This window comes from Mustela nigripes, chromosome 16 (assembly GCF_022355385.1).
Source record: "Mustela nigripes isolate SB6536 chromosome 16, MUSNIG.SB6536, whole genome shotgun sequence".
Lineage (NCBI taxonomy): Eukaryota > Metazoa > Chordata > Mammalia > Carnivora > Mustelidae > Mustela > Mustela nigripes.
In genome coordinates, this window is record NC_081572.1 from 39,960,193 (window position 1) to 39,982,446 (window position 22,254).

Below are 22,254 nucleotides of genomic sequence, written 5' to 3' on the forward strand. Positions count from 1 at the left end.
GGGCGCCTGGGTGGCTCAGTGGGTTAAGCCGCTGCCTTCGGCTCAGGTCATGATCTCAGGGTCCTGGGATCGAGTCCCGCATCGGGCTCTCTGCTCAGCGGGGAGCCTGCTTCCTCCTCTCTCTCTGCCTTCCTCTCTGCCTACTTGTGATCTCTCTCTGTCGAATAAATAAATAAAATCTTAAAAAAAAAAAAAAAGACTTTTTAGAGAGAAAATTATTTACGAGTTTACCTATCAGTGAGTGTCGATTATTGGTGATTGCCTGGAGCTAGGTTGGAGAATAAAGGGAAGGATTTAGGATGGCCAAAACCAGCCGGATTTTGGATGAGCAGGTTGAATTGTGCTGTTTACTGATGTAGGAAACAAAGGAGAAAGGTGGGCTTCAGTGGGTAGTGAGGCATTCAGTTTGGGGCGTGTTGAGTCTAGATGCTCACGATGCCCAGACAGTAGTTGGGCATGTGGCGTGTGGCTTAGGAGAGAGATCAGTGTGGCAAGATGGTAATTGATGGTGTGTGCATCAAGTCTGACTCCGTGGGAGCTAGTAAATCTTCCAAAGCTAGTGTGTCCTATGAGGAGAGAGCGTGGTAGGCGATGCCAGCATTGAAAGGACAATCGAGGACAAAGGAGCCAGAGCCAGAGCCTGAAAAGTACCCATCCTGCCCTGAGTGCTGTGAATGGCATGGGACGGAGAGGGTGCATGGCTCACACGTCTGTCGCTCTCACTGGAAATTCATCCCCTTTCAGTCCCATTTAGAATGTGGCACTGCTGTTACCTTTACGTGCTCATGACATTTTGTCTCCTTTTCAGTGAGAACTGCTTATTTGCCACTGACCATAACACTGCCTTTGAGAAAATTCTTTTTCGTGGGGCCACAGAGTTTCTTTCCTGAGAGGCTTTGCATTGGGAAACAAACCCAGAAGCAGTTCACAGGTCAGGAGTATCTACTCCTCACCCCGAGGACTGAGAAATGTTCTTATTTTAGAAAAGAAATCCTTTGAGGCACAAACTTGTTTGTTACAGCATCTGATGCTTAAATGGTTTTAGACTTAAGAAATATTTTGAATTTCAACCTCTTTCCTCCCTCCCAAGGGATAAAAACTTATTTATGGAATTTTGAGGACTTTGAGGCAGTGTTCAATATGTTCTGTTTTCCTCTTGCTGAGGGAGAATGTCCTGTCCTGTGGTCCCAAAAAACTTAAGGCATTCCAGGGGACATTCAGAGGGAATGGAGGGTGTGGAAGGCCATAGCAGTTGGTTATTTTTTTTTAATGCCTTTAGATAACTTTTCTTCTTTATTTTTCTATGGAATAATTTCTAATATGTGATATTCTTTTAGGAAAACAGTTGTATCATTTGATTTTATGAGACCTTGTGCCCGTGGAGCATCTGGGTGGCTCAGTCAGTTGAGCATCTCCCTTCGGCTCAGGTTATGATCCCAGGATCCTGGGACCAAGCCCCACATCAGGTTCCCTGCTCATTGGGGAGTCTGCTTCTCCCTCCCCGCATTCTCTTTCTCTCTCTCTCTCTCTCTCTCAAAGAAAAAGAAAAACAGGGGCGCCTGGGTGGCTCAGTGGGTTAAAAGCCTCTGCCTTTGGCTCAGGTCATGATCTCAAGGTCCTGGGATCGAGCCCCGCATCGGGCTCTCTGTTCTGCAGGGAGCCTGCTTCCTTCCTCTCTCTGCCTGCCTCTCTGCCTACTTGTGATCTGTCTCTGACAAAGAAATGAATAAAATCTTAAAAAAAAAAAAAAGAAAAGAAAAAGAAAAAGACCCCTGCTCTATTTCTCTATCAGTGTAATATCTGTCCTGGCTTGTGCTGGAGTTCTGTAAATCGTGATTCTTTAGGAGAGGTGGAAAAAGGACCTAGACCCTCTCCTTTGGGTAAAAATGGTCAACAGATCAGATTTCTTCATACAGAGCAGAATCTTTCATTCCTGGTAAAATGTTACCATTATTTATCCCTTTTCTTTGTGAGCTTCACCTTAGAGTCACTTCTAGAATAGTTTTTACTTTCACTTTTTGGGAACTTGACTGTAGAATCACTTAAGAATTATTTGCAAGAAAACCAGAGACTACCTATTCATGAGCTGTAGTGATTACTTTATAATGTGACCGTTTTTTGGTGTATTTATTCTCTCATTCCTGATTGTAGGGGAGATTGCCATTCTTGGTGGTGTAGGAGAACAGAATGAAAAACTGTGGAACTTTACCAAAAAGGCCTCACACATTCAGTTGGACAGGTAAAGGAGTTAGTGCCATTCAGGCTTAGTTTTAAGCATTAAAACTGCCTGCATTCCCTCTCCTCCCCCTGCCCCTCATTAAAGATTCTGAGTAAATGAGATAGAAAATACATATTTCAAGGTTCACTGCCCAGTACCAGTATTAGTGGTATGAAATAGCTGCCATTGTAATTTTTGGTATTTACTATAGATTTTCTTCAATTCTAATGTGTAAGAAAATTATTAAATTTTAAGAAATTCTAAACGTACTGAACCTGTTTTTTGGTATAAACTTGACAGTGGTGATCCTACCAATTTTCTCTTTTCTTGCTTATATTTACTTGGGAAGAGAATCTTTATGTAATGTCTTCCACAGCCCCTGCTGTCATTAACATTATTTCCTGAGGGCTTCAGCATCATTATGTAGTATGTGACTGATCTAAAGTATGCTTCATATTTTTAACCCTTCATTAAAAGCCTCGTAAACACATAAGCTTTGTTTCCTCAGCTTACCAGAGGTGCCTTTACTGGTTGATGTGCCTTGTTTGTCCGCTCAGTTGGATGACTCAATTCTGAACATAGTGAAAGACCACATTTTCAAGCATGGAACAGTAGCATCTCGCCCACCAGTCCAGATCGAAGAGCTAATAGAGAAACCAGGAGGCATCATTGTTCGATGGTGTAAGGTGCGTGATTAAGAATTGTGAAAGCAGCTTCAACATTATGGATTTGAAATCTGAGGGCCTTTTAGATTTTTTTACTAACTACCTTTGAACGTTTTCTTCTCTTCACAAACAAAAGTCCCTTTTGCTTTACAGTTGAAATCACAGGAACTTGAAAGCAGGTAGCTCTTCCCATTTGAGGTAAATTGTTTAACAATCTCTGTATCACAACGGTATTTCCCGTCACAAATTTCCCAAAGTTAACCCTTAGTAAATTGAAGATCTCTCCCATTTCTGTTTATTACAAAAGCCAAAAGATGATAGCTAATATTGGATATCTAATATTTTCTGTTCCACACTGAACTGATCCTTCTGAAATAAAATCCTAGGGGCACCTGAGTGGCTCAGTCAGTAGAGCATCTGCCTTTGGCTCAGGTCGTGATCCCAAGGTCCTGGGATGGAGCCTGCATAGGGGCTTCCTGCTTGGTGGGGAGCCTGCTTCGCCCTCCTCTGCTCCTCCACCTGCTTGTGTTCTCTCTCTCTCCCTCTCTTACTCTCTCTCAAATAAATAAATAAATTTTTTAGAAAAATCCTAAAATGTGGTTTCTTCATATTCTCAACATTGCTGAGAATTTTCTGTATTAAATCATATTATGTATATGAGTTACCATATTGTAGATAGAAATGATGTCCAAATAAGTTGTGAGTGTCTTGGCTGTTGACAGATACATCATTCAGAGTGGGTACTGAGTGTCTGGAAATGGTTGTTTTTTCTTAAATGGATTTTTAAAGATTTTATTTATTTGAAAAAGAGTGTATGCCCGAGACAGCAAATATGAGCAGGGGGAGGGGCAGAGGGAGAAGGATAAGCACTGCCCTGCTGAGCAGGGAGCCTGACACAGGACCTGGTCCCAGGACCCTGAGATCAAAACCTGAGCCGAAGGCAGACATTTAACCAACTGACCCACCCAGGCATCCCTCAGTGGATTTCTTTTTAAAGATTTATTTGAGAGAGAGACACACAGAGAAAAGGACGGGCAGAGTCCTTGCCAAGCATGGAGCCCAGTGTGGGGATGAATCTCACAACCCTGAGATCAGACCTGACTTGAAACCAAGAGTCGAATGGTTAACTGACTGAGCCACCCAGGCCCCCCTTCAATGGATTTTTTACTGAAACCTTGTTCTAGAAGAAAGAAATAGATGTTTTTGTTGGTTCAAAACAAAGACTCTTACTGCATTTTTATTCTTTTCCCTGTCAGTGGATCTAGGGTTTCTGGTTTTTTTGCTATAAGCAGTATTCATGTTCCCTTGTGTACATGGCTAGGAATTTTTCCTCAAGTATATATATCCAGTAAAATTTTGAGGTCCTAGAGTATTGGATTTGTACTGTACCAGAAATGCCAAATTCTTTTCAATGTGATTGTACCAGAGTTTCCTTCTACCAGCAGTGTATGAGTTCCTGGTACTCAGGACCAATGCTTGGCATTGTCGAACTTTAATGTTTTTGGCAGTATGGTATCTCATTTTGGTTTCAAATAGTTTTATGTATTTTTTTTGTAGCATATATTTCTAATTCCTTAGAATGCTTATTTGTGTCTTTTGTTCATTCTCTTACTGGGTGGTTTCTCTTCTATTAAGTTTTTTTTTTTTTTTTTTTTTTTTAAAGATTTTTTTTTATTTTTATTTATTTGACAGAACACAAGTAGGCAGAGAGGCAGGCAGAGAGAAGGAAGCAGGCTCCCTGCTGAGCAGAGAGCCCGATGCGGGACTCGATCCCAGGACCCTGAGATCATGACCTGAGCCGAAGGCAGCGGCTTAACCCACTGAGCCACCCAGGCGCCCTCTTCTATTAAGTTTTAAAGGAGTCCTTTATATATTCTGTATATGAATTATCTTGGTTTTGGTAGTTGTGGGATTCTGATCTTTGAACTTCCAATATTTTATCTTTCGCCTTATTGTATAGAAAACATGCCATTTCAGAGTACCTGGGTGGCTCAGTCAGTTGAGTGGCCGGCTCTTGATTTTGGCTTAGGTCGTGATCTCAGGGTCTTGGGATCGAGCCCCACATCAGGCTCCGCACTCGGTGGGGACTCTGCTTGGGGATTCTCTCTCTGTCCTTCTCCATGCACCCCTCCCTGCTTATGCTCTCTCCTTTCTCTTTTAGAATGAATAAATACATTAACATTTATTTATTATTATTTTTAACAGTGTATTCCTTTATGGGGTGGGTGGGAGGCAAGACCCCATGGTGAGGAACAAAATCAATTAAAGGAAGTACAGGTACAGGAAGCAATAATGTTAAAATAGTAATACACAAAATGGATAATTGTTATCACTTTCTTTTTTTTTTTTTTTTTAAGATTTTATTTATTTATTTATTTGTCAGAGAGAGAGAGAGAGAGAGAGTGAGCACAGGCAGAGTGTCAGGCAGAGTCAGAGGGAGAGGCAGGCTCCCTGCGGGGCAAGGAGCCCGATGTGGGACTCGATCCCAGGACGGTGGGATCATGACCTGAGCCGAAGGCATCTGCTTAACCAACTGAGCCACCCAGGCGTCCCTTGTTATCACTTTCTTTTTTTTTTTTTTTTTTAATGATATTTATTTATTTATTTATTTGAAAGATCAGAAGTAGTCAGAGAGGCAGGCAGAGAGAGAGAGAGAGGAGGAAGCAGGCTCCCCGCTGAGCAGAGAGCCCGATGCGGGGCTCGATCCCAGGACCCTGGGATCACGACTGGAGCCGAAGGCAGAGGCTTTAACCCACTGAGCCACCCAGGAGCCCCTTGTTATCACTTTCTTAAGAGGACTTGACTTCTGGAAGATAAATTTTATTGCTGTTGTAAAAAAAAAAAAAAATGTATGAAGTAGAAACTGGTTTCAGTAATATTAGTAGAGAATATGTTCTAGAAAGTGGAAGTAACAGGATGTAAAATCCTGGCAGCAGTTTAATAGAACAGTCCCACAGGATTAGGCTAAGGCCAAAACCTCATGAGGATGAGAGCCTTGTCTGTGGGGAATTTTGGATGATACCTGCAGAAATATTACATTGTGCATAAACCAAATTGAATTGTTTTCACAAGTGCTGTAAAGTTTCATATAGTAAAAGGTTTTTTTCTACATAAACTTCAATTTCACAGCAAGAGTGGCATGGGATACCTAAACACAGAAGAGTGTATTCATACAAGATAGCTAACTCCTTGATATAATAATGCATACAATTCAAAGAGATTACACTGTCATTACACTTAGGGGTTTTTGTAGCTACCAGGTGGTGGCTATGGAAAGCACGACCCCCAATATCAATATCTAAGAAGCAGCCACCACTTCCTTCTGTGTGTGTGTGCTCTTTTTGTGTTTTTTTCTTCATTTTTATAAGTCAACTCTGTTGTTGTTACTGCTGCTTGGGAAAATTGGTAAAAACAAAATTGTAACCACTGAACATAGTGTTCTGGCAATCAAGATGTTTAAGGCCTTTTAGAATGAATAAATAAGTCTTTAAAAAAAAAGAGAGAAAACATGCCATTTCTTCAAAGGAAACCAAGTTCCACAAATCCAACTGGGAAGTGTAGAGCACATGGTTCAATAAAGAAAAGACAGGCAGTAATGATGAATTCTCCCTGAGAATAGCTCATGTTCAGCACGTGGGCTTCTGTGCATGGCCCCAGAATTCTTAAGCCATGATGCTGGGAGAAACTGCTCCCTGACCTTTACCTAACACAAAGCCTTTCTCCTTAGGTGGATGACGACTTCACGGCCCAGGATTACAGGCTGCAGTTCCGCAAGTGCACTTCCAATCATTTTGAGGACGTATATGTAGGCTCTGAAACCGAGTTCATAGTGTTGCACATAGACCCCAACGTTGATTATCAGTTCAGAGTCTGTGCCCGAGGAGATGGCCGGCAGGAGTGGAGTCCTTGGAGCGTCCCCCAGATGGGTCACTCCACATTGGTGCCTCATGGTATGCTGTTGCCTTCTCTCCTAAAGCCCAGCTGTGTCTCAGAATGCTGGTGCCTGTCTGTGCTGAAGGCAGCACAGTATTTGCACACGGCCAGCCAGGTTTTCTGACCATAAAACCTGAATTGGTGAGAACAACGTGGAACGTCTCCTATTCAAATTACTGGATGGAAATTTTGAGACCTTTTCATCCGTTCTTATCTCCAGAGTCCAGAAATAGTGCTAGGAGGATTATCAGCATCCCTGAAATCCAAAGATTTGAAGTGTTGCAACAGGATACTGATTTAAAAAAAAAAAAAAAGAAAGAAAAAGATACTGATTTTCTAGACCTTCAGTGACTATCTAATCGGTCTGTCCTGTATAACTGTTTTAAAATATTCAGACTCCTTTGTTAACTAGTTGTTAATCAGGCTTGGAATACACTCAAACAATTATGCTTCACCCTGATTTCATTAGCCAGGAGCACTCACTTGATCTTCTGCCTGTTCCTGCCAGAACTGTGCAGGAATAGACGAACACATTTTTTTGTGATTTATTTATTTATTTATTTATTTAAGATTAACCAGGATACCCTGTCACTGAATCTCTTTCTTTATAGAACTTGCCCATATCCCCTAAGTGTAGCCTCTTCTGCTTCCGAGTTTTATGTAATGTGTCTGTGTTGAAGATACTCCTCAAAAGGTATTAATAATTTTTGATCTCTTTGCTTTGTAAAAAGAGTGGACAGCTGGCTTCGAGGGGTACAGCCTGAGTAGTCGAAGAAATATAGCCCTCCGGAACGATTCTGAGTCCTCAGGTGTGCTCTACTCCAGTGCTCCAACTTACTTCTGTGGGCAGACATTGACATTCAGGCAAGTAGATGTTACAGAATCTGTTTGTCATGCCTCAGACAGCAAACTGATGTGCATAGAACACATATGAGCTTTGGATTCAAAGTAACCGGGAATTTATTTCATCATTTATAGGCAGTGTTACTCTGGGGAGAGTTCCTTTTTTCTTTTGGCTGTGGTTTTCTCAGACGTGTTCATAGAGCTATTACGAAGATGAACTGAGATAAAGTGCAAAAGATGCCTTGCTTATGCCTCATACATAGCACATACTATGTTTATATCTCTTCTGGAGAGATAGAGTTAAGTAGCCTACCTCTCAAAAGTTAATCCTAAAAAATCAGAGACCAAGAATTTTTTTCCTTTGTGAAGCGATATGAGCAGGTCTCTGTGAGAAACAACCCTTCAGTGTAAATGTACTGAGAATTAAATACTTAATGTATATAGTTATCCATAAAATACATGTGTACGTACATAGATATGTGTATAATTCTCTGTAAAACCAAAAGCAAGCTCTCCTACCACCAATCTATTTTCTATTTCTTTACCCATTTCTTCCTGTATTAAATAATTCCCTTGTTTTCATGTTCTGAGATATATTCTCTATAGTCCTATTTCTGGATAGCTCATCCTAGAAAGCAAAGCCCACTTTGTTATTTGTTTTGAAGAGTTTTACTTGAGAGAGGGAGAGCAGTCGGCGGGGGGGGAGGGGTGTTGTTGGGAGGGAGAAGCAGACTCCCTGCTGAACAGAGAGCCCAGTGTGGGCCTCAATCCCAAGACCCTGAGATCATGACCTGAGTTGAGGGCAGACGCTTACCCTACTGAGCCACTCAGGCACACACGGTTTTGATTTTGAAAATTAGGGTAGCAAACTCTCCTCTAATTTGTAGGCCTTGAGATCATGAGGTTTTATGGTGAATGCTGGCTCCAAGTTCCTGTTCTCAGCCCCTTGTCATATGAAGCATGGAGAGTAACTGAAAGCTTCATGTAAGCTAATGTGGGTGTGTTCTGCACCAGCCAAGTCATTTAAACTGTCATCAGTTTCAGAATGCACTAGTTTATACTTTGTCTCATTTTTAAAATTTTATTAACATAATAATGTTTTATTTCAGGGGTACAGGTCTGTGAATCATCAGGCTTACACAATTCACTCACCATAGCACATACCCTCTCCAATGTCCATAACCCAACCACCCTATGCCTCCCCCCATCCCCCCACTCTGTCTCATTTTTGGTATCTCTCATCCCTTAAATTATAAAGAATGACTTAACCAGAAAAATACTGACAAAGAGAAGAAGAAATAGAGTCTAGTACCTGAAGTCCACTTAGTTATTTCCCAAAGGCGAATTCTTGAGTTTTGTATGTTAAAAAGCCCTTTTTTGGCTTGTGTCCTTTGTTTCTAGAAATACTGCCATTAGTGAATCTCCAGAGAACATTGTGCTCCTGTCTAATGGTAGGGCTTCCTGAGTTGATTTCTTCAGGTCAGGTGTCTCAGCAAGAATAGTAATCATAGTAATACTAATTGCAGTTAATAATTAAATAGCATTTACTGCACATGAGGTACTGTCATTTGATTCTTACAATATTCTTACAATAACCCAATGAAATAGGTGTAATTACCCATTTTAGGGATGAGAATACTAAGGCACACAGAAGTTAAGTCACTCACCCAAAGTCACATTGCTGGTAAATGGCCAAGCTAGCCTGTATCTTTTCTTTTTGTCTTTTTCACAGCAGAGTGAGTAAACGCGATTCTAGTTAGTGTTGCAGTCTATAGTTTCTCTGTGTCGGTATGCTTCCTTCTTTTCCTTTTCCCTCCTCTATGACCCTTTCCCCTGGTGATGATGACCTTATGCTCCCCTGATTTTAAATCCTTCCTCTGTGAACACAGAAAGGTCTAATAGATGGCATACTTCCGGTTTGTTTTTTTCTGTCATTCTTAAGACATTGGAAGTTACCCAAATGGATGAAAATCCACTTAACTATCTGTAGATACTATCTGTAGATAGTTAAGTGGATTTAGTGCATTTAGTAGGCCTCAAGAAATCATTAGTTCTTCCTTCTTTTCCAAAGATGTCTAACCAGGCCCCACTTGGCAGGGTGATTAACTCCAGCTTCATTCGGCTCACTATTACTGTAGCCAGACCTTTGCATTTTTGTCATTTTTCTTTTGAATGTGGAATGGAAATGTCCTCTTTCCCTGTTGAAATGTCCTCTTTCCCTTCATCAGCAGTGAAGCCAGAAGATGGGGGTGCAGGGTGGCCTCTATGGGGGAGGAGCACATGGGTCCACTTGAGTACAGAAGGTAAAACTTTATTCAGCTTTTTGAGGGTGTGTGAAGGCCTCACAGATAGAAGGAAGATTCTACTCCTGCAGGCAGTGACATCACTCAGCTCAGTCCGTTCCTGCTGAAGTTGCTGGAATGCGCAGAGTTGTAGAAGCCAAGAAACCTGTTACTGGTGGGCTCTACCAGTCTCTAGAGCCTGGTCTCTTTTGGCGGCCAGGCCTCTTCTTGATTTTCTGTCTGAACAGTCCTACTTTCCCTTTCCTTGCTTCCAAGATTTCCTAATCTTACTTTTTTTTTTTTTAACCATATTTTTACTTTCTCCTCTCTACCACCTGCTTTCTTTAAACAGTGTCCTTTCAAACAGCCTTCATTAATCCTCCTAGCCTAGGAGGTTACTGTCTTCCTTTTACAGATAAAGAGACAGAAGCACAGGGACCATGGGACTTTTAACTATTCAAATCCTGCCAGTCTAGCCTGGAAAGTCTGTGCTCTTAACCTCCCCACAGGTCATGTGAGGTGGTGAATCAAGAGCCAATAACAGGCTAGCTGTTTTTTGTTATAAACCTTTTCTTTAAAAGAACATAAAAATTTAATATTATAGTTCTTGATTGCTGTGTAACAAACCACCCCAAAACTCAAAGCTTAAAACAGTAGTCATTTATTTTGCTCAGGAAACTGCAGTTTGCAGAGGTTGGTGAGGACCGCTCATCTCTGCTTCTGTGTTAGTAGCTGCAGTAGTTTGATTAGAGATGGTGGGTCTGCTTTTAAGATGGCTCACTTACATGGCTGGCAAATGGATTCTGGTTCTGGGTGTCTCTCCCTGTGCAGGCCTCACTGTGGGCTGCTTGGGCTTCGTCACAGCATGGTGGCTGGGTTCCAAGATTGAGCATCCCAAGAGATAGAAAATGGAAGCTTCAGAAGCTGCCAGTTTTTAAGATCTGGGCCTAGAATTTGACATAGTATCACTTCTACCACATTCTACCATTCATTCAGAGTCTAGGTCCCAGAGAAGGGACATAGATCCCGCTTTTTTTTTTTTTTTTTTTTTTTTTTAAGATTTTATTTATGTATTTGACAGAGAGGTCACAAGTAGGCAGAGAAGCAGTCAGAGAGAGGGAGAGGTAGGCTCCCCACTGAGCAGAGAGCCCCATGCAGGGCTCGATCCCAGGACCCCAAGATCTTGACCTGAGCCGAAGACAAAGGCTTAACCCACTGAGCCACCCAGGCACCCCATAGACCCTGCTTCTTGATGGGAGAAGTGTCCAAGAATTTGGGGGCTTGACTTTAGAAATGCTGTGGTTGAAAACTGTTACAAAGGGGCCACTTGGTTTAATGCCTACCTTTGGTTAAGTGTTAGCATGCCCTTTTCTGAATAAATTTACTTAAAGAGTCTTTTTCTGTATAAGGCTGGTTTCTTTCATCACCAGGTATATCTTCAATTCTAACTGTTAGCTCCTCATATTAAAAAAAAAAAAAAATACAGGGCCCCTCATTGGCTCAGAGGGTTAAAGCCTCTGCCTTCGGCTCAGGTCATGATCTCAGGGTCCTGGGATCGAGCCCCACATCAGGCTCTCTGCTCAGCGGGGAGCCTGCTTCCTCCTCTCTCTCTCTGCCTGCCTCTCCGCCTACTTGTGATCTTTCTCTGTTGAAGAAATTAAAAAAAAAAAATTACTAATTTAATATTTCCTGAGAAGATTAGGAATAGGGCATAGTCCCTACTAGGATTAGGAAGTTAATTTGTTTTGGGGTGACTGTCTGGCTCAAAGGAGCATGTGATTCTTGATCTCAGGATCATGAGTTTGAGCCCCACATTGGGTATAGAGATTACTTAAGTAAACTTTAAAAAAAAGTTAATCTAGAGTCTTTGAAATCTTGTTGGTGTCTCCTTATACTGAGAGAATGCTTTGTCCTGGGGAGAATACAGCTTTGTTAGGTTTTATATTTTGCTAAAGTGGTTTCCTCTAGGAATATGATACACAGTCCTTTCAGTTTAGAGTTTGATTCTTATGACAGATATGGGAATGCCACACAGAAGAGTTTTCCCCCACAACTCTTGATTATATAGACTTGGGTGAGGTAAGACAGCTGGTTTCCTAAGTAGATGGCCTTTAAGATTATATACTCTGGCTTTTAGTTTGTCTCTAGATGGAGTGTTTCATGATATCATGAAGGTGTATCTGCTTTGAAGTCTTCACATATAACAGTTCTTCCAAATAATCTAAGGAATGTTTCTTAGGCCTTTTTCCTACCCATTTTCTCTCTGTCTTAAACTACTTTTCTAAAATGTAAGGACAGATCTTCTAATCAACTCCAGTCTTTGAATGAGGCTAGTGATTTCGTTCAACCTTTTCTCCATTCAGATGGTATCTATCGTACTTGGCTGGGAATGTGGCATTTAAGAAAAAAGGGGGGGGCCAGAATCTTCGATTCAACATAGAGTAGTGCATATATAAATTAGTATAAGAAAGATCCAGGGGCACCTGGGTGGCTCAGTGGGTTGACTGTGGATTCCGGCTTAGGTCTGATCTCAGGGTCATAAGATTGAGCTCTGTATCAGGCTCTGAGCTCAGGGTGGGGTCTGTTCGTCCCTGTTCCTCTCCTCCCCCAACACACATGCTGTCTCTCTTTCACAAATAAGTGAATAAATCTTTTAAACTATATTTTTAAAAAAAGATCTAGACTGCTCTGCAATGCAGAGGAAGGAAAAGTTACTTTTAGTTGAGGGATTGGTGAAGGCTTAGTGCAGCTAGAGGTGGAAAGGATAGTTCAAGTGGGGAAACAAAGCAAGAACCAAAGATGTGGAGCAGGAAAAAATACAGAGCAAGTAGTAAGTCTGGCTCAGGTTAATGGAGACAAGCAGTATGGTCAGAGAGGTAGGAAAAGCCTTTGAACAGGTTGTATATATCTCTTTTTCTTTTTTTTTAAACATATGCATTTCTTTCTTTCTTTCTTTTTTGAAAGATTTTATTTATTTATTTGTCAGCACGCATGAGAGAGAACAAAGGTGGGGAATGGGAGAGGGAGAAGCAGGCTCCCTATTGAGCAAGGAGCCCAGTGTGGGACTCGATCCCAGGACCCTGGGATCCTGACCTGAACTGAAGGCAGATGCTTAACAGACTGAGCCACCCAGGTGTCCCTATATTTTGTTGTTTTTTTTTTTTTAAGATTTTATTTATTTATTTGACAGAGAGAGATCACAGTAGACAGAGAGGCAGGCAGAGAGAGAGAGAGAGAGGGAAGCAGGCTCCCCACTGAGCAGAGAGCCCGATGCGGGACTCGATCCCAGGACCCTGAGATCATGACCTGAGCCGAAGGCAGCGGCTTAATCCACTGAGCCACCCAGGCGCCCCCTATATTTCGTTTTTAATTACTCAAAGAAATACCCTTTTGGAGGTCACCTGTGCCCATTTACAGGGAGGATATTTGATACTGCAGAGATCTCCATCCCTCCCCCTAAGAAGACGGGCCTCACCAAATCAGGTTTATGTTCCATTATTTTGGGGACAGGAGCATGCTTTCCATTTGACTTTTCATGAATTCACAAGTTGAGCTAGACTATACAAAATGTTAATAGCCAGCTAGGATTTGTTGAACCTTACTATGTGTTAGTATTTTTTTTTTCTTTAAGATTTTATTTATTCGGGGTGCCTGGGTGGCTCAGTGGGTTAAAGCCTCTGCCTTCGGCTCGGGTCATGATCCCGGGGTCCTGGGATCGAGCCCCGCATTGGGCTCTCTGCTCGGCGGGGAGCCTGCTTACTCCTCTCTCTGTCTGCCTCTCTGCCTCCTTGTGATTTCTGTCTGTCAAATAAATAAATAAATCTTTAAAAAAAAAAAAAGATTTTATTTATTCAATTGACAGAGAAAGACCACAAGTAGAGGGAGTGGCAGGCAGGAGAAGCAGGCTTCCTGCTCAGCAAGGAGTACAATGTGGGGCTCCATCCCAGGACCCCAGGATCATGACCCGAGCCGAAAGCAAATTCCCAACTGACTGAGCCACCCAGGCTCCCCTGTGTGTTAGTTCTTAAATGCTTAATGAGTTGATGTCTATAAATCCTCATTACATTCTCATGAATTAGCTATATTTTATTTATATGGAAACTGAGATGTCAAAGATTAAGCAACTTGGGGGTCTTGGGTGAATCAGTTAAGTACCCTACTCTTTTTTTTTTTAAGATTTTATTTATTTATTTGAGAGAGAGGTAGCAAGAGAGAACACAAGTGAGAAGGAGAGGGATGGCAGACACTTAACTGACTGAGCCCCCCCAGGTTCCCCAAATGCCTAACTCTTGATCTCAGTTCAGGTCTTGGTATCGGAGTCATGAGTTTGAGCCTCACATTAGGCTCCACACTGAGCATGGAGTCTACTTTAAAAAAAAAAAAAAGATTAAGCAACTTGCCTGAGGTTGTACAGGTTATTAATACTAGTGCCAAGATTCAAATCTTGACAGTCTGGCCCTGTCAGACTCTGCTGTGACTTCGTGAGGTGGAAGGCCATTGGAGGACATAAAGCAAACCTCATCTGACCTATGATTTCCAAGTCGGTTGGCTGCTGTGTGGAAAACAGTCTGGGAAGTGGTATACAGTGGTATACAGGCTGGGAGACTAGTCAGCAAGCTACAGCGATAATGCTGGTGAGAGCTAATGGTGTCTTGAACCACGATGGGGCAGTGGAGGTGATCATGAGTGGTCAGAATCTGGTCAAATCTGTATATATTTTGAAGATTTTTGTTTATCAATTTGAGAGAGAGAGAGGAGAGAGAACAAGTAGAGGGGAGGGACAGAAGGAGAAGCTGATTCCCTGCCAAGCAGGGAGCCCGATGTGGGGCTCAATCCCAGGACCCCGGGATCATGACTGAGCCATGCAGGCGCCCCTGAATCTGGATATATTTTAAAGGAAGGACTGGCCAGATTTACTAGTGGATTGGTTGTGGTAGGTGAGTCAAGTGTGACTGAGTCAAGTGTGACAAGTTTCTGGTCTAAGTAACTGTTGGGAAAAATTATCATTTACTGAGGTTTGTAAGACTGTAGAAGGAGCATATTTCTGGGTGAATAATCATTTTGTTCTTTCACATATTAAATTTAAGTTCCTTATTAAACCTACAAGTGAAGATGCTGAGGAGACAGTTGGATAATCTGGAGTTAGTGGGAAGAGCCAGGTTGGACAGTTTTTAGATAAAAAAAATTTAGATTATGGGGCGCCTGGGTGGCTCAGTGGATTAAGCCGCTGCCTTTGGCTCAGGTCATGATCTCGGTGTCCTGGGATCGAACCCCGCATCGGGCTCTTTGCTCAGCGGGAGCCTGCTTCTCTCTCTCTCTCTCTCTGCCTGACTCTCCGCCTACTTGTGATTTCTCTCTCTGTCAAATAAATAATAAATAAAATCTTAAAAAAAAAAAATTTAGATTAAATGAATCATCTTGGATTGTGATTGCTGGGTCAGACTGAGTTTATCTAAGGAACTATCAAACTGCGTTCTAGAGTGGCCATGCCATTTTCCATTCCCACCAGCACCTATGAGATTTTCTGTTGTTCTTCATCCCTACCTGCATTTGGTATTGTCAGTTGTTTATGTTCTTTTTTTTTTTTTTTAAGATTTCATTTATTTATTTGACAGAGATCACAAGCAGGCAGAGAGAGAGGAAGGGAAGCCGGCTCGCCGCTAAGCAGAGAGCCCAATGCAGGGCTCGATCCAAGGACCGTGGGATCATGACCTGAGCCGTAGGCAGAGGCTTTAACCCACTGAGCCACCCAGGCACCCCATGTTTATGTTCTTTTTTCAAAAATACTTTATTTCATTCTTTTAAGTAATCTTTAAACCCAGTGTGGGGCTTAAACTCACGACCCCAAGGTTAAGAGTCACACGCTCTACCAACGGAGCCAGCCAGACTACTCCCTTTTATTTTTGTGTTCAGCTATTCTGTATACATGTAGTTGTATCTTATTATGGTTTTAATTTTCTTTTTGATAGCCAAAGATCGTGTCTTTTCCAATGCTCACTTATTGTCCATTTGTATATCTTCATTGGTGAAGTGTTTTTTCAAATCTATTGCCTATTTAGAACAATTTCTTTAATTATTGAAATATGATGAGTATAAGTCTTCTGTTTTTGTTTTTTTTTTAACCCGTCTGGGGCTTGTCTTTTCGTTTTCTTAGCAATGTCTTTTGTGGATTATAAGGTGTTAATTTTGATGAAGTATAATTTATGCACTCATCCAGTGCTTTTGGTATTGTATCTAAGAAGTCTTTGCTGTGATGCAAGGTGACAAGATGTTTTTCCTATGTGGGGTGCCTGGGTGGCTCAATGGGTTAAGCATCTGCCTTTGGCTTGGGTCATGATCCCAGGGTCCTGGGATCCAGTCCCATATTGGACTCCTTGCTCAGCAGGGAGCCTTCTCCCTCTGTCTCTGCCTGCTTGTGCTCTCTCTCTCTGTCTGTCAAATAAATAAAATCTTTTTTTAAAAAAAGATTTTTTTCCTGTTTTCTTGTAGACGCTTTATGTTTTTAAATTTTATATTCAGATCTGTGAGACATTTTGAATTACTTTTAGTGTAATATGTGAAATATGGGTTGAATTCAGTTTTGTTTAGGATCTAGTCCAGTAGTTCCTGCACTATTTGTTGAAAAGACTCTCCTCTCTCCATTGAATTGCCTTTTACCTTTGTCAAAGATCAATTGGCCGTATGTGTGGGCATCTGTTTCTAGACTCTGTTTCATTGAGCTGTGTGTTTCTCCTTTCCCAGAACTGTAATCTTTTTTTGTTTTGTTTTGTTAAGATTTTATTTATTTATTTGACAGGCAGAGATCACAAGTAGGCAGAGAGCCAGGCAGAGAGAGAGGAGGAAGCAGGCTCCCTGCTGAGCAGAGAGCCTGATTCAGGGCTCGATCCCAGGACTCTGGGATCATGACCTGAGCCGAAGGCAGAGGCTTAACCCACTGAGCCACCTGGGTTCCCCTTCCCAGAACTATAATCTTGATTATTATACCTTTATAGTAAGTCTTGATATCAAGTAGTAGGATTCTTCCAACTTCCTTCTCTTTTTGATTTTTTAGTATTCTAGTTCCTCTTTCTTTCTATTTAACTTTAGATTCGGGTTGTCTATTTTTAAGAAAATTTTTTTACTGGGATTATAGTCAAGATTAACGTGAATCTATAGATCAGTTTGGTAATAATTGGCATTTTAATATTTTGATTGTTTCAATCTGTGGATATGGTAATTTCTTAATTTAGTTTTTTTTTTTTTAAGATTTTATTTATTTATTGGACAGACAGAGATCACAAGTAGGCAGAGAGGCAGGCAGAGAGAGAGGAAGGGAAGCAGGCTTCCTGCTGAGCAGAGAGCCCGATGTGGGACTCGATCCCAGGACCCTGAGATCATGACCTGAGCCGAAGGCAGCGGCTTAACCCACTGAGCCACCCAGGCGCCCCTCTTAATTTAGTTCTTAAAAAAATGTCTTTCATCATTGTTTAGTCATTTCTCTTTTTCCTGTCTCATTACATTATTATTATAAGAAGTGTGGTTCTGAATAGCAGTGTTGAAAGCTTACATGCTTATTCCACATCTTAGAAGGAAAGCATTCAGTCTTTCACATTAGGAATGATGCTAGCTGTAGGGGTTTTTGGTTGGTTTGTTTTCTTAAGGATTTATTTTTAAGTAATCTCTGCACCCAGTATTGAGCTTGAACGTAATTATAACCCTGAGATCAAGCATTGCATTCTCTACTGACTACCAACCAGGTGTCCGAGCTGTAGGTTTTTTTAGGTAGTGAGGTTGAGAAAGTTCCCTTCTTGGGGTGCCTGGATGGCTCAGTTGGTTGGTGTCTGCCCTTGGCTCAAGTCATGATCCCAGAGTTCCTGGATTTAGCCCCACATCGGGCTCCCTGCTCAATGCGGTGTCTGCTTCTCCCTCTCCTTCTGCTCTTCCCCCACTCATGCACTCTCTCTCTCTCAAATAAACAAAATAAAAAGTTCCCTTTTAATTATGCTTTGCTGGGGGGCGTCTGGGTGGCTCAGTGGATTAAGCCGCTGCCTTCGGCTCAGGTCACCATCTCAGTGTCCTGGGATCGAGCCCCGAATCGGGCTCTCTGCTCAGCGGGGAGCCTGCTTCCCCCCCCCTGTCTCTGCCTGCCTCTCTGCCTACTTGTGATCTCTCTCTCTGTCAAATTAAAAAATAAATAATAATAACAATAATCTTTAATTATGCTTTGCTGGGAGTTTTATTCATAAGTGAATGTTTAATTTTTCTAATAATTTTTATACATTTGTTAATGTAATTATGCTGCTTTTCTTTTGTTAATACGGTGATTTAATTGATAAATTTTTGAACATTAAACCAGCTTTGCATTCCCCATAGAACCTCCACTTTGTCTTATATTGTCTTTATATATACTGCCAGATTTGGTTTTTAATACTTTGGGGGGATTTTTACATCTCTTCATGAGAAAGCTGTTTCTCTTTTTTTCTTATGATGTTTTCGGTTTTGGTTTTAACCAGCCTTAGAAAGTGAGGTGGAGAGGTGCCTGAGTGATTCATTCAGTTAAGTGGCTGCCTTGGGCTTGGGTCATGATCCCAGAGTCCTGGGATTGAGCCCCCCCATTGGGCTCCTTGTGGGGACCCTGCTTCTCCCCCTCCCTATGCCTGCCACTCTGCCTACTTGTGTTCTCTATCTCTGTCAAATAAATAAGTAGAATCTTAAAAAAAAAAAAAAAAAAGTTAATTGGGAAAGTGTTTCTTCCTCTTTTGTTTTCAGAACTGTTGGTGTAAAATTAGTATTATTTCTTCCTTAAATGTTTGATAGAACTCCCCAATTTGCCATCCTAGAATTTTCTTTGTTGGAAGATTTCCAAATTCTGTAGTAAATAGAGGACTATTCATGTTACCAGGTTTGTTTTGAGACAGGACAAAAGCTATTTTAGGATTTGTATAGTGATCAGTGTATTTCTGTTTCAGATATATTTCAGAAATCCTTCTTTCCAATGACTTGATAAGGCACCTCTTCTTTCTCTTATTCCTGGTGCAACAAGCCGGGCAGGGATCTTGTTGATAGAAGGCTCATTCTCTATTCCTTGGGCTAGTTTTCTTGTTAGTGACACACAGACTGGCTGTGTTCCTGGAAGCACTCTGCAATCTTCTCAACAGTGTGCGAGGGTACTGATGTCACTGCACCAAGGTAATTGATGTCATACTTGTCAGTATTGAGTATTGTTGTTTCTAATCAGTCTGTAGCTGCTAGGCTAAAATAAAAATTTCATTTTATTTCTTGTATTTATCATAAAGTTGGAGATTTTTCGTATATTTATCAGCTAAGCAACTGAATTTTTGGATTTTGCTCCAAGCATTGACTGTGAAGGAAAACCTTTTGAGACTGTGTAAGAATGAGAATGTGTCACTTAAATCCAAACAAAGTGGGGTGCCTGGGTGGCTCAGTGGGTTAAAGCCTTTGCCTTCGGCTCAGGTCATGATCCCAGGGTCCTGGGATCGAGCCCCACATTGGGCTCTCTGCTCAGCCTGCTTCCTCCTCTCTCTCTCTGCCTGCCTCTCTGCCTACTTGTGATCTCCATCTGTCAAATAAATAAAATCTTTAAATAAAAAAAAAATCCAAACCATGAGCCAAAGTGTAGAGTAATAGGGATAGTGGATTAGCCCTCTAGTTGCCATCGAAATCACTCCTGTTTTGGGCCATGTTTTCTCAGAATATTTTTCCTTTAAGAAAAATTATTACCCAGGATGTTCTACTTCTTTATGCAATGGATGTATTTCTAGTAACTTGTTCATAAATTAGTTTTTTAAAAATATTTTCTTAGAAGATTTTATTTGTGGGACGCCTGGGTGGCTGAGTAGGTTAAAGCCTCTGCCTTCGGCTCAGGTCATGATCTCAGGGGCCTGGGATCCAGCCCCACATCGGGCTCTCTGCTCAACCTCTCTACCTGCCTCTCTGCCTGCTTATGATCTCTGTCTGTCAAATAAATAAGTAAATAAAAATCTTTAAAAAATATAATAAAAGGGATGCCTGGGTGGCTCAGTTGGTTAAGCCGCTGCCTTCGGCTCAGGTCATGATCCCGAGGTCCTGGGATTGAGCCCCACATCGGGCTCTCTGCTCAGCCTGCTTCCCCCTCTTTTTCTCTGCCTGCCTCTCTGCCTTCTTGTGATCTCTGTCTGTCAAATAAATAAAATCTTTAAAAATAAATAAATAAATAAAAGATTTTATTTGTTATCCAACAGAGAGAGAGATCACAAGTAGGCAGAGAGGCAGGCAGAGAGGGGAAAGCAGGCTCCCTGCTGAGCAGAGAGGCCAATGCAGGGCCCAATCCCAGGACCCCGAGACCATGACCGGAGCCAAGGCAGAGGCTTAACCACTAAGCCACTTAGGTGCCCAGTGTAAATTAATTTTGTATTAATTGTATTTCAGTTGTACATGCAGTAGAGGAGGTCACTACCATAAATTATTTTGTATAGCATTTTTCTTTTTCATGTAGTTTCTTGCAAAGCTAATTTTCTGTGAGAGAATAGCTACAGCAGTGTCTGAGGCTATGATGTTCTCACTACTTGTCTTGCAGCTTAAAAATTCAGTGGTTTTTAAACCTTTGTTCTACTTCTTAGTGAACTATGAAAATAATTCTGTGTCTCAGATTTATTAGCTATTTATTTCCCTGGCTCGTTCCATGTTCAGAGCAACTTTTATAAACTTTTTATGTTGTGCTTGTCTTCTTTATCACTTACCGTTTCAGTGACAGATGCTTTTAGGAATTATTTTGTAATTTATTCAAATTAGTTTTTTTCTTCTTTCCAAGATTTTTTTTTTCTCATTGCATTGAAGGCCTTTTCTATTTTACTGCTATTTATTTATTTGAGAGAGAGTGGGGGGGGGGGGGGCGGAGGGTAAGGGAGAGGGACAAGCAGACTCCCCACTGAGTGTGGAGCCTGACTGGAGCTTGATCTCATGACCCTGAGATCATGACCTGAGCCGAAATCAGTCAAGAGTCTGACATTTAACTGACTGAACCACCAGGTCTCCCCACTGTTCGTCTTATGTGAGCTTCCTTGTACATGATGAGTCACTTTTCTCCTACTACTTTAAAAATTCTGTCTTTGAGTTTGGACAATTTGATTATAATGTGTTTCACTGTGATTTCTTGGGTTTATCCTATTTGGTGTCTGTTAGGCTTCTTGAATCTAAATGTCCATTTCCTGCTCCATATTTTCAGTTGTTATTTCTTTAAAGATTTTATTATTTATTTATTTATTTGACAGACAGAGATCACAAGTTGGCAGAGAGGCAGGCAGGGCTGGGTGGGGGGGGGAAGCAGGCTCCCTGCTGAGCAGAGAGCCCGATGCGGGGCTTGATCCCAGGACCCTGGGATCGTGACCTGAGCCGAAGGCAGAGGCTTAACCCAGTGAACCACCCAGGTGCCCCTCAACTGTTATTCCTTTAAATGAACATTCAGCCCCTTTCTCCCACTTCCAGAAGTCACTTAGACTTTCTTCATTCTTTTTTCTTTTGTCCCTGTTTTTGGATAATCTCAAATGACCTGTGTTCGAATTTGATGTTTCTTTCTTCTGCTTGGTTGTGTAATGTTACACTTCTCTTATGAAATTTTCAGTTATTATTGTACTCTTCAGTTCCAGAATACCTGTCTAGTTTTTTTAGATATATATTTTTCATCTCTTTGTTGGTATTCTAATTTTACTCATGTCTTATTTTCTTGACCTTGTAGAGCATCTTTATGATGGTTGTTTTGAATTGTCAGATAATTTATGTCTCCATTTTATTATGATAATTTTTTAGAAGACTTTATTTATTTGAGAGAGAGAGAGCATGCATATGAGCTCAAGTTGGGAGAGGGAGGGGGAAGAATTGACAGGGGTGAGTGCAGAGCCCAACATGGGGCTTGAGCTCACAACCCTGAGAGCATGACCTACACTGAAATCAAGAGTTGGATACTCAACCAACTGAGCCACCCAGGTGCCCTCATTAAGGATAATTTTTTTGAGATCTATTTTAGTTTTTTATTTGTTTGTCCCATGTGTTCCTGTTTCTCCAAATGTCTTACATTTTTGTGTTGGGATCTATACATAGGAGAAAGCATCCACCTCTCCCCGTTTTTGACCTGGCTTTATGCTGGAAAAGACCCTTGCAGATGAATTCAGCTAGAGATGCTGGGAGCCTCTGACACCTCTTTTGGGAGGATGTGACTTCCCTGTGCTCCTGTGTACAATTTCTCAACCTGAGAGCTTCCTGGGTCTTTCAGGAGCTCGTATCTCTTGCTCCCTCTGGTGCCTGTTTGTGGCACTGCCTGTTCTCTGATGTACAGCAG

General features: G+C 41.5%; 1 protein-coding gene across 1 annotated transcript in view; it reads left to right on the forward strand.

Annotated features, from left to right (window-relative positions):
* The window catches only part of CRLF3 (cytokine receptor like factor 3), a 40,625-nt gene that overhangs the window by 13,815 nt on the left and 4,556 nt on the right, over window positions 1-22,254 (forward strand). Inside the window, exons 2-5 of the mRNA XM_059378565.1 lie at window positions 2,111-2,239; window positions 2,727-2,904; window positions 6,611-6,833; window positions 7,548-7,680. Of these exons, the coding sequence (XP_059234548.1) occupies window positions 2,111-2,239; window positions 2,727-2,904; window positions 6,611-6,833; window positions 7,548-7,680 (663 nt within the window). The remainder of the gene's footprint in view (window positions 1-2,110; window positions 2,240-2,726; window positions 2,905-6,610; window positions 6,834-7,547; window positions 7,681-22,254) is intronic.